The sequence below is a fragment of the Prunus dulcis genome, chromosome 4 (assembly GCF_902201215.1).
Source record: "Prunus dulcis chromosome 4, ALMONDv2, whole genome shotgun sequence".
Lineage (NCBI taxonomy): Eukaryota > Viridiplantae > Streptophyta > Magnoliopsida > Rosales > Rosaceae > Prunus > Prunus dulcis.
This window is the reverse complement of record NC_047653.1, coordinates 7,491,060-7,506,589: the sequence shown is the minus strand read 5'-3', so window position 1 is coordinate 7,506,589 and position 15,530 is coordinate 7,491,060. Positions and strand designations below refer to the sequence as shown.

Here is a 15,530-nt window from a genome sequence, read left to right as displayed (position 1 = left end):
TGTTTCTCCATGTTCACTCTTTTGTGCTCGGTGAACGACAGATATAAATTATTTAGAATAGTATTAGTCCAGTTTAGACCAACTGAAGCCAAGCCAGCATAGTCATTGAAAGTAACAATATACTAACAAACAGGACAGGCCAACAGATAACTTAGTTTAACAAAAAGTCCGTACTTCGTGTCAAGAAAGAATCAATGACCATCTTGGAAAGACAAAGTAGATCTTTGAGTTCTAAACATTTTAATGTGCAAGCCGAAAATTTTAATATATGTACTAGCAGTATCCCATGGCTGATCCAAACCCGCTTGTGCCTCCATCCAATATGGAGATACAGATACTCTGAGAAAACGCCCTTCAATCAGATGAAATAATGGAGCCTGAAACTATAGTTTTGGGTGGAAGCACTTCTGCCAAGCCATTCTTGTCTCTTTGAAAGCCTTTGATGGACGGTAAACATTTATCCATGGCCTCCCGGTACAAATTTCACAGTTTCGGTATAACATTTTGCCTTGAGAAAGGGTTTATCAAGGTTGAAACTGAGAAAAAATGTACAAAATAAAGCATGCTTAGAATGTTAAGGGTGCTAGTATAATGGCAACAAATTGAGAACGACTAATGCTAACTATGGGGATATGATTGAAACAAATGTATAAGTTCGATGTCTCATAACTATGTATCTACCCCTAGATCGGTTATGAGGCAACATTTTCTAGAGTGTGACAATTATGATGTACGGGATGTTGTCGTTAAGGTAGATACATAGTTATGAGACATTGATATGATATATTTGTTTCAGACATTGTAGGCCTGAGAGTAGGGGATATACTGGTGCACTTTACTGCTAAATTTAAGATGGTGAAGGCTTCTGTTTTGTATGGTAAGTATACAAACTTTTGTCAACCAAGTCCAAGAGCCTTCCTTCTTGATGACATTTATAAGCCTGCATATATGAAAGTTAATTAGCATGGATCTACAAGAGGGAAAAACTTACCTAGCTAAAAACTTATCCTGCACAGGACCGCAATGTAATTCTCAGTACGTATTTCCTTTGTTTATAACACAAATGCCCACATTGGCTTGGATCCTTCAAGAAATTGTTTAAATAAATAGGTAGAAGCAAATTGTAGGAAAAAGTTAACCCATTTGGAAATGCCCCATCATGCCCATTCATTCTATTCTGTTGAACAAGTGTTTATATGTTTCTACTAAAATGTTAAACAACAATTTAAACCTCTGTTGTTAAACGCTTTACATCATGATAGCATGCAATTATCATTTTTCCTCCACTAATAATCAAAGACCCTAAAAACATTATTCTACAAATTTGATCTAACTTGGAATTTTGGTATGTATGTCTTACCCAGATGCTGTTTTATTTGGTTTTGCATTGTTTGCCTTCCTTTGAGACTTGACAACTGGGATTTGGGGCTACCCATTTGTGCATTTGGTAAAGATGGTTGAAATCTGGTACATATAAGGAATTTACTGGAAGGGTTTAGGATATATACTCTTTTGGTGGCTGCAGAGTATAAACTTTTGCTTCCTTTTTTTTTTTTTTTAAATAAAGGCAATACTCACATAGTTTTTCATTGTACATAGTTTCTTTCCTCACTCAATTTCTCTGTATTAAGTGATAGTTCATTGTGTTGAATTTGGGGACAGTTTCTTTTTCTTATGGCCGTCTTCAACTACAATTCGATTGCAAAAAAAAGTTTATTAGCTCATCAAAACATATGAAAAACCAAGAACCAATGAAGAGAGAAGTTCTGCCACCAATCAGTGTATATCTTAGTGTATAAAACATGTTATTTATCTATCTATTGCAACAGCAGTAACAGTTTTTTAAACACTACTTCGCATACATAACATGTTACTAATCTATCTTTTGTAACTTAAACTTTCACATGTAAATAACATTGTGTTTCCTATCCATTTTTTCAACTTTTTACATATATTATACGGTTTTAATACCCGCAGCATTGCGCACGGGCACCTTTGCTAGTGACTATCTGGAAAAGACATGTACATCTTTGAGTTGTAAACATTTTAAAGTAAGAATACCATGGTTGATGATCAAAACCGACCATGGTTGATGATCCAAACCAGGTTTTGCCTCCATCCAATGTGGAAGATCCAGACACTCATGAGGAACAACCTCCTTAACTCTGCATTATATCAAAGATAATTCGCATGGATTTACCTAGCTAGAAAATTGTCATTCACAGGATCCCATTTTAATTCTCAGTATTTCATTTGTTCATAACACACATGAACTCGTCCAGGTGTGAGATTTTATCTCAAAATGTGTCGATGCAATATTTGCTTCCCCTGTCTAAAAGAAACTCTAGTTTCCTGGTTGGATTTGCTCACCACATATTTAGATAGACTCGCTGTGCAAGAGTTGCCTTTTCCTAAACATGTTATGTTCGATAGTGTTCATGTTCCGCTGATTCCTATTTAGTTTTGAACCACCTAAGCACATAAGAAATATGGCAGGCAAAATGGATACTTTGATAGGATTATCGGCATGCCGAAGGTAGTACATGTACTGAACTACAGAGCAAATGCACTGCGAGATGCCGCCAACTAGTCCATAAATGTCAGGAAGAGTACCGAAAAATGCGTTCCGAGGAGGTGGATAATAAAACCACCAGAGCCTTCCCCATCTCCTTAGCACAACTCTTTCCTTTCAACCATTATAAATTAGCTCCCAGATGGAAATAAGTAAAGCTGCAGTATCCAACAGCACACCAAATAGGGCATAGTGGGGTTTTGTCGGGGAGGAAGCCTGATCAAAAGCAGCTGACAACATCTCTAGGCCAAGGCTAGTGACTAAAAATATCCACTCTGCTGATTCTGAAGTACCCTAAAGAAGAAACTAGCTAATTATAAATTCAATTCAAAATTAACGCTACCAATCAAGAAATATGCAATAATTTTTTTTGGCTAGCTTGTCTATGTCTACCTATGGTTATGAACTTATGATCAAGTTTTGGGTGATCAATACCTTTATGGGCCCGTCATAGACATTGCTGTTGTGCAACCTCATCCCTGAGAATCAACGGCCTGTCAAGATTACTTTGAGACAGAGAAGACTAATACCTCTGTTTGGTTACTGAGAAATCGAAGGAAATTTACAGAGGAAAAGAAAAAAGAAACCTTCCAGGACCGGTCCTTTGCTTTTTTTCTTTCTTGAATTATCTGATTTCCATCCCACCTAGATTGAAAACAATAAGAACAAGGTATGGGATTAGTGTAGAAGTGGTTTTAGGAACGCAAATAATGGAAGAGAGAGAGAGAGAGAGAGAGAGAGAGAGAGAGAGAGAAAGATAGAGGTTGTTGAAAAATCGCAGTGTGGTGGACAAGTTATCTTTCAGCTTCCCAGCTAATCATATGAACTTGGTCTTGGTTATTAATTTTCTCACCAAACCATACCTTAGTCATCACCAGTACTGTTCTGTTTTTTTTGGGGTGGGTACAATGGGGGCTAATCACCAGTACTATTCTTTCTCTAAGGGGAACCTAAATTTCTCTTATATGATATTTTCCTTTTTGTTAACCCAGACTTTAACTCTGCCCTCACTACTTGTAAACGTTCAGGCACGTTGCCATCACATCCCTTGTGACATCCTCTTGGCCGCCTTCTTTGATTAATCATTAAATTGTATTACTCTGTGATGTGGACTGACAACCAATGTTTATTTTAATTTATCGCAAGGGACAAGATAAGAAACTTAAATATTGAAAGTGAAAGTGCGCAGTTAGTGATTGACACATTTCATTCTTGCAAATCACAATTTGACATAATATGCAAACTATAATCTTAATTTGCAGGTAAGTATAAATCGCTAATAAGCTTAGATATTTTATAAAGTGCACACCCCTTTGTTTTTGGGCAGAAAGTGCACATCTTATGTCTTTGAAAACAAATGACTATTTTCACCACCAAAAAAAAAAGAAAAAAGAAAAAAAAAAAGGACTATCTGGAACTATTCTTATATGTTAGCTAGCAACTATGATTTAAATATCCCATGTGGCTGATCCAACTCCTCTTCTGCCTCCATCAAACATGGAAGACCAAGAAACTCTAAGAAACAATCTTCTTCACTCCTTGGATCAAATAATTTAGCAGAGTGAATCAAGTTTTGGGTGGAAGCAGTTCTTGCAAGCCATCCTTGTCTCTTTGGCCTCACTCTTTGATGGCCAACAAACATTCATCAGAGTGTCTATACAGATGCTGTGCACAAATTTGAGTGTTCCAATGTGCACTAAATTTTCTTTGTAGCCCAAATGTTGCGAGTCCAATGTGCACAAATTCACCGTCTCACAACGTAAGTTTGATTCTTTTCTGAATGTGTAGTTTAGATTCATTTCTAATTTATTGACAGCTTGAACTTGTACTTATCTTGCATCCTGGCGCTCTTGGAGGGATCGGCTGAAGTGGATATATTCTCATCATTGAAGAACATGTTTGAGAAAAAATGGGCATTTCGTTGAACACTTGCACTAATGGCAGTTGGTTTTGGGGTTGGAATGGTTTACTACGACATGCGTTTTTGGGGTTGGGAACTTTGGATTCAATATATATATGTACCTTAGTCTGACATTCAATGCAATGTCTGAGATACCCTCCTTCGCTCTCACTTTATTTTTCAGAGGAAAATGGAACAGAAAGAGCTCATTGCTAACATTTATAATGATAAGTGGGGTTTGCAGCATAATGTGTGTGGTGGTTAGCTCCAAATAGAAGGCCTTGCAAATAGGGTCGTTTTTCAGTGCCAACACAGTGTTTTCCATCTTAATGATTTACACATTGGAGCTATTTCTGACGTGTGTGAGGAACTCAACCACGTCCATGGTGGGGCAAGGGCTGGTGCTTGGGGGCCATTTTTAGGCCAGTGTTGATTTCAGCTGGGAGGAATTACAGTGAGTTTTTGTCGTATGGAGGTTTCGGGGTTGTGATTTTTTGTTGTGGGGTGCTTGTGTTTGCGTTGCCAGAAACAAAAGGCGTGGCTCTCTGTGACAGCATGGATGAGCAAGAGCGCAAGGAGAATGAAGAGCAGATCAATATTAGTGTATGACATTATACTGCAGCACTGCTAGTGAATTGCTTTGTTTTGTAGGGTATTGATCACCCTAATTAAGCACATATAATCAGCACAATGGGCTATTATAAATGACTATGATCAATGCATTATGTTGAGATAATGTTGATGAGTATCTCTTTACAGTAATCTCCACACAAAAAAAATAAAAAATAAAAAATTCTGTTTACAATAGTTGATGCGGATGAATGACTAATTGTTTTGTTCAAGATACCATTAGCCCAGCTTAAACCAATTGAAGCCCAGCCAGTATAGTTCCTAGTTCCTGGCTAATGATATGACATTCAATGGTCCAAATACACCTACACTGTGTTTTCCCTGTCATCTTCTTGTTTACTTTATTTTTTTCTTTGAACTTCTCCTAGAAGCAATGTTTTATTGACAACAATCCATACGCCCAATTTTCTATCACTGCCATTTTCAAAACCAAAAACCAAAAATTCTGTGACTAACAATTTTCTCACCAATCCATGCCTTACTCATTCCATCATCAAGGGAAGCTTAGCACATTGCAGACTATGCTGCTACAAATTGATAATTTAAATGAAATCACAGTGCTAAGTTTACACAAGAATAAATTAATTACTAGAACAAGACTGTGACATACCGGAAAAGAATCAAAGAGCTGCAATTGATGGCCACATTTTGGGTTGAATGTGGAAATCTTGAAATTTTTTTTTTTTGGGTTGAAGGAAATCCGCAAGGGCCACACTTCGGGAGGCAAGTTCATTCCTTTTCCACAGAAGAACAGAAGAAAGCAAAGCTTATAGTCCCATATGACAAATTCTGAGAGCTGCAATTCATCTCTGAAGCCGATGCCGGATATGGACTCAAATTTAGAGACAGCGTAGAAGAAGAGAGTTTTTCGACCAACCAGTTTAAGCTTTGTGATGCCGTGGCTGGCCGGTTTCTCTTCTTTCAGTTCTTCTTTTTTCTTTTTTTTTTTTGGACACAATCTTCTTTCAGCTCTCTGTAAAGTTGGGATTTATGGAACTTTGAGTGCACTGAGTACATCGATGGATGCCGTATGGAATTCACTGTTTCCTTGGGTTGGGTTAGCTATACCGGGGTGTCACTATGGCGCTATTCCGACTCAATCGCCCATTTTTATGTGTTTCTAACTTCTTAATACGGCCTGATATCCCATGTAAGTTCTCTACAAATGGAGGCAATGGATAGAATTTTCGGAAAAGTGCCCCATCAAGGACAATTACGTCTTTCCCTCATTTTGCTCTTATATAATCTTTGCCTTTCTGTTAACCCAAGGGACGCACAAAGACTTGAACTCTGCCCTCACTACTTGTAAATGTTAAGGCACTTTGCCATCCACATCCCTTTTGACACAAACCCCTCGGGCCTCTTTCTTTGATTAATCCTTAAATTGTATTACTCTGTCATGTGGACCGACAACCAATGTTTGTTTTTTGTTTTTTAATTTAGAGTGCTGTTAAACGAACCTTAAAATTAACTGAGTACACCATATTTTCAAAGTAGTTATTGAATTACTAATTTAATCTAATAGAAAATGACCAAAAAAGGTATATTGAATTGTGAAACAAATGTAATTTTATTAAGTACACCCTATTCACCATATTCAACCCTAATCAAATGACTAGAACCATCTATTTCATAAATTTTTTGTATTCTTCGAAAGCTACGATTTACCAAATCATTAGTTATTAAAAATCACCGGAAATCAAGTTATTACATCTCCTGGAAATCATCAGGAATCTTCTTTAGGATAGTTTCCAAGTTTATAAGGTCCCTTCTGTATTTCCAATACAACTTCAAGTTCATATCAGAATGAAGGATGGACTAAAGTTTGTTTTTTTTCTTTCTCTTTTTTATTTTACATTTTTTTTTATGTAAATCGTATATGCTGGGTGTTCTTGGGTTGTCATGGCTTCAAGGGAGTTTTGGATTTTTGTTCATTTTTTGTGTAGCAGGTTACTAAATGCATGCTCAGGATTTTGTCCATTCAACTTGTTCATTTTCAGTGTTGGATTTCTGGGTAGTGGACTTGATTCACTTGAATGATCTTTGACTGTTTCATACTGATAAAGCTTTTTAATTGGGGAATTTATGTCGATCTTTAGTTACTGTTTAGATGTTTTCCTAGTATTGCCAGCAATTCAAAAGCAGAAGAATCTTCAAATTGTGAACACTGATACATGTTTTGCATTAGGTTCAGTCAGCTTTCAATATATAGAGGGAAGCCAAGAAAAAGAAAATGGGGCAGTGAAAAAAATTATACTGGAGAGATGAATTGGTATATTAGGGTGTACCGATGGTATTTTTGGTAGTTAAATAAGGTGTACTTAGTTAATTTTATATTTTGATTTAAATATTATGGTGTACTTAGATTATAGGGTGTACTTAGTTAATTTTAAAGTTCGTTTTGCAATACTCTTAATTTAATTTATGTCAAGGGACAAGATAAGAAACTTCAATATTGAAAGTGAAAGTTCACGGTCGGTGTTTGGCTCATTTCGTTCTTGCAAATGACAGTACGATAAAATACACACACTAATTTGCAGGTAAGTAGAAATCGCTAATAAGCTTAGATATTTTATGTAGTGCACACCTTATGTCTATGAAAACAAATGACTACATGGAAAAAGACAAGTAGATGTTTTGCCTCCACCCAGCTGTCAAATCTACTACACAGAAATATTCTTATATGTTAACTAACAACTACAATTTATATATCCCATGGTTGATTCAACCCCTCTTCTGTGCTTCCATCAAACATGGAAGACCAAGAAACTCTAAGAAACAATCTCCTTGACTCCTTGGATCAAATAATTGAGCAGAGTCAATCAAGTTTTGGGTGGAAGCAGTTCTTGCAAGCCATCCTTGTCTCTTTGGCTTCACTTTTTGATGGCCAACAAACATTCATCAGTGTCTACACAGATGCTGTGCCTTCATGGCACTGCTCCACTGCCACCACATCATCATCATCATCATGCACCACAAGCTCCAGCATCTGTGATCTTCCCAGCTCTGATTGGTCCTGGGATGCAATTTCCTCCCTTACAATCATATCTGATTGGGACCTGCAATGTTCAAGCTCTTTCATCAGAGGCATTCCTGCCTCATCTTATTTCTTGGGTGGTGTGGTTGGTGGGTTCCTTCTAGGCACTCTAGCTGACTCTTCACTTGGCCGCAAGAAGCTGCTCTTGATCTCAAGCATCACAATGTCTTTAGCTTCTTTTCTTACCATCTTCTCCCCAAACATTTGGGTTTACTCTGCAGTGAGATTTGTTAGTGGGTTCGGCCGCTCGTCAATCAGTACTTGTGTTCTTGTGTTGTTGATGGAAAAAGTTGGAAGAAAATGGAGGCCTAGATTGGGAATTATGCAGTTCTTTTTTTTCACTCTGGGGTTTTTGTCATTGCCATTGATTGCTTATGTTAACAGAGATAACTCATNGGAGAGCTCTGTATTTGTGCACTTCAATTCCTGCAATTCTTTACTGCATATTGCTTCAATTCTTTGTAACTGAGTCTCCAAGATGGCTTTATATGCATGGTTTTGTGGAAGAAGCCATAGCAATACTGGAAAAATCTTCAGCACCAAACTACCCAAATGAGTTGAAATTGTTGTTGGTCTCAACAGGCATGCCATCTGAGGGGGTGGAGGAAACTTCAAAGACTAAAAATCACCCATACAAGTCAATGAAGGACTTGTTTGCCAAAAGATGGGCTATGAAGAGAACACTAACAGTTATGGTACTTGGTTTTGGCATTGGAATGGTTTATTATGGCATGCCATTAGGAGTTGGAAATTTAGGCTTCAATATTTATCTAAGTGTCATGTTCAATGCTTTGCTAGAAATACCTTCATATCCAATCACTTGCATCATTTTAGAAAGATGGAGCAGGAAATATTCAGTGCTTGCATTTTGTTTGGTAAGTGGGATATGTGGCATTTTGTGTGCAATTGTTGGAAATGGGCAAAAGGGTATTAGAATTGGGCTGGAATTGGCTTCTTTCTTCTGTTCAAGAACAGCATGGAATTTGATCTCCATGTTTACAGTTGAGTTGTTTCCAACTTGTGTGAGGAATTCTGCTACATCTCTGCTGAGGCAATCTTATGTGCTGAGTGCTGTGTTCAGTTCAATACTGGTTTCTGTAGGGAGCAGCAATGGGTTTCTTTCTTATGGAGTTTTTGGGTTGGCTATATTTTTTTCTGGGTTTTTTGTGGCTTGTTTGCCAGACACAAGGGGAGGAACGCTTTGTGACACCATGGAAGAACAAGAAGGCAAAGAGAATATGATTTTGGGATGAGAGGTCAAATTTTTTTTGTCACATGCTTAGTTTATTATAATAAAACTAGATCTTTTGTAATCTATTGGTTGATTTTGTTGGGTTGGCAATTGGCATGTGCTCTGTCTTTTATGGGTTGGATAAAATTGCACCCCATGCTTCAACAAGATTAATTGTATTACTCTCGTGACATCTTTATTAATTTGTAATGAGAATTAAAATAAAGAGTTGAATTTGAATTATGGATTACTCATGTGTTTACTACAAATAGAATAACAAAAAGTAAATGAGGTCCACACAAAATAAGGATATAGACTTTTTACTCTAACTTACTAATAAGATATAGACTTTTCACTCTAAATCCAATTCCACATAGTTTAGTAAACAACTTTAATGAGAAATTGGATTCCAAGTCCTCCTCAGTCCAACTCGTCAATTCAATTCTTTCTCAATTTAATTCCTCCTAACCTGATTATGAATCTAATAGTCGATTGCAAAGAACTTTCATTCACATGGAGTTGGGGCAAAAGAAATAAAAAAACATAGGCCTTAATTTGTTATTGATAAAGTTGCCTACTCGAACGACGTGCCTCACCATTTAGAGTGGAGAATAATTTGCAATTCTCCAAAAAAAAAAAAAAAAAAACTTGGTGTTATCTAATCCATATCGCTAGCTAAGTCAATTATATTGTTCGTTACTAGTCTCGGCCTTCACGTAGTTCAACTTAGCTCACTAAATGATAAAACATGATTCACCAAATCAATCCAAACTCGAGTAATAATGAACTAAGAGATGTATTTACAAAATTTTAAATTGCAACTTTACTCCAATAGGGGATCCATAGAAAGAGTACTGATCTTCAATGACAGAGTGATGAGTACTTTATTTTATACCTCGAATTAACAAATTTTTGGATCTGTCACTGCTTTTTGTCACATATAACGTTGAATATGAATTTTATTTTATTATAGTTTAATTCGTATAACCAAATATTGGTTGCCACTAAACCTTCCACACAATGGGAGAAGATTTTATAGTGACAAAAATAAAAAAGAATAACCTTTCTTGTGTATATATAAAGAGTATTAGAGTGAAAAGGAAATGTGTGATGTGTAAAATGAGACGTAATTTGTTGAAAAGTAGGGCAAAAAATTACCAAGATGACATGGTCGTTGAGATGAAATGGTTACTTACAAGTGGACGTTGAGATGAAATGACATGGTCATTTTTCTCTATTGTTCTCGTTCCTAAAAACCCATTTTCTTTATCCAAAACCACACATTGCAGCAATGGCGAAAGACCCAGTTCGAGTTCTTGTCACTGGTGCTGCTGGTATGAGATCACTAAATTCTTCAAGAAGCATGGATTTGAGATTGTTATTTTTATTAATTTTTTGTATTCCTTGGTTTAGGAGGAGACCAAACAGAGGGTTTGATTCTGTTCTTTGGAATAATTTGATATGTTCTGTATTTTTAAGTATCTAGTGGACTTTGTTTTGGCATCTGATTGCCTTGTTCTGGAAGTGCCTTGTAGATTCTTTGTTTCAATCATGGTACTCTTACACCTATATAAAAACATAGGATTGGATTGTTTTGATTTTAACAGGAATTGTTTGTTCCATCTGTCTGTTTTTGAGAAAATGGAGAATATTGTTCTTTTTCAGAAAATCTTGCTTGTTCTGTTCACTATTGCCTTCTTTTGGAAGCTTATAAAATACATGTGGAGTTTCTTGAGCATGGAGAAGGAGCCTCTGACTGTATTGGTTACTGGTGCTGCAGGCATGAATGATTAGGACTCATTTTTTGCATTTGAACAACATCTTCCTGTAATTCTGTGGTGAACTTAGATTCTTTGATATGACTTTTTAATTAATGTGTAATATAATATTGGATTTTGATTATATCCAACAGGGCAAATAGGCTATGCTATTGTTCCAATGATTGCTAGGGGGGCCATGCTTGGCCCTGATCAGCCTGTAATTCTGCACATGCTTGATATTGAACCTGCAGCTGAGTCCTTGAATGGGGTGAAAATGGAATTGATTGATGCTGCCTTTCCTCTTCTCAGAGGTATGCTTGTTAAGCCCGATCTTGGATACTAATTTATGGTAGATTGATATTTCTCCTTTTCAGGATTCTTAGGGTTTACCTTGTACATGTTTGTAGGTGTTGTTGCTACAACAGATGTCCAGGAAGCTTGTACGGGTGTCAATATTGCTGTTATGGTTGGTGGATTCCCACGGAAGGAAGGTATGGAAAGAAAGGATGTGATGTCAAAAAATGTATCGATTTACAAGGCTCAAGCTTCAGCATTAGAAAAGAATGCTGCTGCAGATGTCAAGGTGAGAGAAGCCATATGAAATGTGTGCACGACGTTACTTTTTTATTATCTTTTATGTTCATCCCTAATCCTTATGCTGAAAATTTGGAGATATTACTGCTGTGTTTTTCTTTAAATCGAAATGTTGCTATGCTTAAGTTGATGCAGTTTCATTTCTTCTACCATGCAGGTGCTGGTGGTTGCCAACCCAGCAAACACTAATGCGCTTATCTTGAAAGAATTCGCACTTTCAATCCCACAGAAAAACATCACATGCCTTACAAGACTGGATCACAACAGGACATTAGGACAAATCTCTGAGAAGCTAAATGTTCACGTCGGTGATGTGAAGAATGTTGTCATCTGGGGCAATCACTCTTCAACTCAGTATCCTGATGTCAACCATGCAACTGTCACCACCAGCAGTGGAGAGAAACCTGTCAGAGAACTTGTGGCTAATGGTCAATGGTACATCTCAAATTTCTGACCCGTGAAATTTAGTATAAATCTTTAAGTTGTTACACAAATTCTTCATCCATTTTATCATTCTCTAGGTTGAATAAAGAGTTCATCACCACGGTGCAGCAGCGTGGTGCAGCCATTATTAAGGCCAGGAAGCTATCAAGTGCACTGTCTGCTGCAAGTTCTGCTTGTGATCATATACGTGATTGGGTCCTCGGGACTCCTAAGGTTTCTCGTCATCTTTACCAGTATCTTGTTCTTGCAAAATTAATGGTTTTTTTTATATTTTCTTCATATAATTCTATACAAATTTAATATTTTTCTTTGTTACTTTGAATGTCATTCAGGGTTCATGGGTTTCCATGGGTGTGTATTCCGATGGCTCTTATGGAATCCAGCCAGGCCTCGTATACTCTTTCCCAGTTACATGTGAAAAAGGACAATGGTCAATTGTGCAGGGTAAGTTTGAACTCAGTGCCCATTGTTAACTTCCTTCAGCCATTTAAAACCTGAGCTTTGAACTCAGAATCATGTTTTGGCAACAACAAATTACTGTCATTAAGGATTATGGAACACTTTCAAATCCTAGTAATGGTTCTGGCAAATAAAATTGGATAGTTAAATTTGGACTTTGCCTATTTCAATGCAGGGCTCAAGATTGATAAGTTTTCGAGGGGGAAGCTGGATGCAACTGCACAAGAGCTCATTGAGGAGAAATCCTTGGCCTATTCATGTCTCAATTGACCATGAAGCTTTTCTTTTCTCATTGAATAATGATAGAGGGACTCAATGATCCATCAAATAAAGGAAGAACACATTGGTTTTCCTTGTAGTTGTAGACAATTTATGTGGTTTGTTATGCAATGTTAATGTTCCTGGGTTTAAATTAGATTGAATTAAATGTATCGTAGTCATCCGTATATGATTTAATTGCTGAGATGCAAGTTCTTGACTTAAACAAGATAGCTAAGGGGTGATTAGTAAGTATAAATTACAGAGATGATCCTTAAATAATAACCTTAAAATGAGGACATCACTGGCTTTCCCCATTATTCTGAAATAGTAAAGAGTTCCCAAGCTGTTTACTTATAGGAAGTACAGCAAAAGAGGATGCAAAATGAAGGAATCAATCAACTACGACAAAAAATGAAAGAAATCTCAGATTGACATTAGTGTTAAGGTAAATTAATTGGAGAATCAAGGGGAGATTTAAATTCCTTGATTGTCAAATTGTCTCTACTTTATAAACCCTTTCAAGGGTAGATTCTAATAAACCCCATGGCAATAGCTAGCCTAGAATTCTGTTTCTCTCTACAAGCATCCATGTGCACCAAGCACATGGATGATCCAACATCTCCTCTACCTCCTTTCAATTACTCCGAGCCAGAAAATCCAAGTCCCAACACAAAAATTTCCAATCCCTCAACAAAATGACTGAGCAAAGTCTTGTGGCATTCAACTGGGCACAACTCTTCCAATCCATTGTGGTGTCATTGGCTTGGGTTTGTGATGGGCAACAGTTATAAGTGTCTACACAGATGCCCAACCGCACCACCAATTCCACTACATGCAGCTCTACCTCTTCCATTTGTGCACTTCCCAGCTCTGCTTGGGCATTGGAATGGCCCTGCCTCAGAGACCACCATATCAGAATGGTCCCTTGAATGTGCTAGCTCATTCATCACAGGCCTACCTGCCTCATCTTTCTTCATGGGCTGCCTTATAGGTGGCCTTATCCTAGGCACACTTGCTGATTCATCGCTCGGCCGCAAGAACCTGCTCTTGATCTCATGCCTGATCATGTCTGTTGCTGCACTCATAACCAGCTTCTCCAACAACATTTGGACCTACTCTGCCCTGAGATTTATATCCGGGTTTGGCTGCGCATCGATTGGGACATGTGCCCTTGTTTTGCTAACAGAAAAGGTAGGTGAACAATGGAGAGGAAGAGTAGGAATCCTGGGATTCTTTTTCTTTACCTGTGGTTTTTTGTCCTTGCCACTTATAGCATACATAAATAGATTTTCTATTTGGAGAGTTCTGTATCTTTGGACATCAATTCCAGGCATCTTTTACTGCTCATTGCTTCATTTTTTTTGTCACCGAGTCCCCAAGATGGCTCTTCATGCGCAGCTTCGAGGACGAAGCAATGTCAGTACTCAGTACTAAAACAAATTGGATCAGCAGTGGAAGACGAGCTTGACCGTGTACTTGCTAAGCTTGCCCATGAGCAAGAAAACAAAAATCACCCCAAAACTACAACTATATTCTCATCTATGAAGACACTTTTTGAGAAAACATGGGCATTTAAAAGAATATTGGCTGTTATAACACTTGGAACTGGCATTGGATTGGTCTACTATGGCATGCCATTTGGGGTTGGAAACTTAGGATTTAACATCTACCGTAGTGTAATGTTCAATGCCCTATCTGAAATACCTTCATATTTTGTCACATATATGCCATAATTGGTATCATATGATCATATGCTAGTTTTGGTACTTGCTTGGTTTATGGTTTGAGAGGTTGACTTGTTGGAGAAAGATACATTGGCTATTTACAAACTGAAAATTTTCCAGTTTGTCAAAACAATTGAAAAGGGAAACACCCTGATGGGTATGAGATTTTGGGCCTAATGCTTATGGATAGAGTGGGGTTAACCCAGCTGACTTTAGATTGGATTCTTAGTTTAGGGTTTTCTTATTCCAAAACCAGAGCTTTGCTTAGGTCAAGACAACACTGTCACACAGATAATAATATAACAGACATAGGTAAAACTTCTCTAGTGACCCGAATCAGTCATCAATTACCACATAATAACGTGATATAAATTCAACAACATTTTATACTCCAACAAACAAAAAACAACTTTTATCAAAGCTCAACAACATTTTATAAATTGTTATTTGTTTTGGCATTCCCTATAATTAAAGATGTGTCTCATGCAGCCCCTATCTCCATTTTGTTTTTTGGGTAATTAAAGATACTCTTCTCTGCCTAATTTATTTCGATACCGACATACCCTATTCAATCAAATCTTTGAATCTTCTTTAAAAAAATTGTTGGCCATGTCATCCAATGATGCATGCTGCTATCATTTTGGCTTTTGGTTGATTTCTTTTCCCTCATAACGCATATTGATCTTTTGTGTCCCATCTCTCCACAAAATGATTGAACAAAGCAAAGTCATGAGCCAATCAAATTGTGACGTTGAGCAAATGCGACTGACATGCAGATGAATTATCTGCTTTGGCACTCAAAATAATTAATCCGTGTATAGGTTGCAAAATAACTCACCTAATTCTTCCATTTGTTGCTGTCTCAGTACAAGTCATAGTNAAAGGAGACAAACTAAAGTGATAAAGAACAAGTCAACA

The 15,530-nt window shown here is 37.2% G+C and overlaps 1 protein-coding gene, 1 long non-coding RNA gene and 3 pseudogenes across 4 annotated transcripts; 4 read left to right on the top strand and 1 right to left on the bottom strand.

The window, feature by feature from the left end:
• Positions 1 to 57: 57 nt before the first annotated feature.
• LOC117626542 lies at positions 58 to 3,460 on the bottom strand. Of its 2 annotated transcripts, XR_004585590.1 has the most exons (5): positions 3,008 to 3,460; positions 1,579 to 2,866; positions 1,361 to 1,464; positions 827 to 940; positions 61 to 536 (listed from the first exon to the last, which is right to left on the bottom strand). It is a non-coding gene; the product is annotated as an uncharacterized LOC117626542 (long non-coding RNA). The 2 variants fall into 2 exon arrangements; XR_004585589.1 differs by having other exon boundaries at positions 58 to 940.
• Positions 3,461 to 4,290: 830 nt separating this feature from the next.
• Positions 4,291 to 5,081, top strand: LOC117625219 (annotated as a pseudogene).
• A 2,749-nt stretch (positions 5,082 to 7,830) lies between these two features.
• LOC117625942 lies at positions 7,831 to 9,543 on the top strand (annotated as a pseudogene).
• A 1,029-nt stretch (positions 9,544 to 10,572) lies between these two features.
• Positions 10,573 to 13,083, top strand: LOC117624715 (malate dehydrogenase-like). Of its 2 annotated transcripts, none has more exons than XM_034356130.1 (7): positions 10,573 to 10,704; positions 11,283 to 11,441; positions 11,538 to 11,713; positions 11,882 to 12,159; positions 12,246 to 12,381; positions 12,501 to 12,612; positions 12,803 to 13,083. In XM_034356130.1, the coding sequence occupies exons 1-7, from the start codon at positions 10,662 to 10,664 to the stop codon at positions 12,895 to 12,897; spliced, it is 999 nt and encodes a 332-aa protein (XP_034212021.1). In that variant the 5' UTR covers positions 10,573 to 10,661; the 3' UTR covers positions 12,898 to 13,083. The 2 variants fall into 2 exon arrangements, with proteins under 2 accessions (XP_034212021.1, XP_034212020.1); XM_034356129.1 differs by lacking the exon at positions 10,573 to 10,704 and adding an exon at positions 10,907 to 11,150.
• Positions 13,084 to 13,316: 233 nt separating this feature from the next.
• LOC117625218 lies at positions 13,317 to 14,621 on the top strand (annotated as a pseudogene).
• Positions 14,622 to 15,530: the final 909 nt, after the last annotated feature.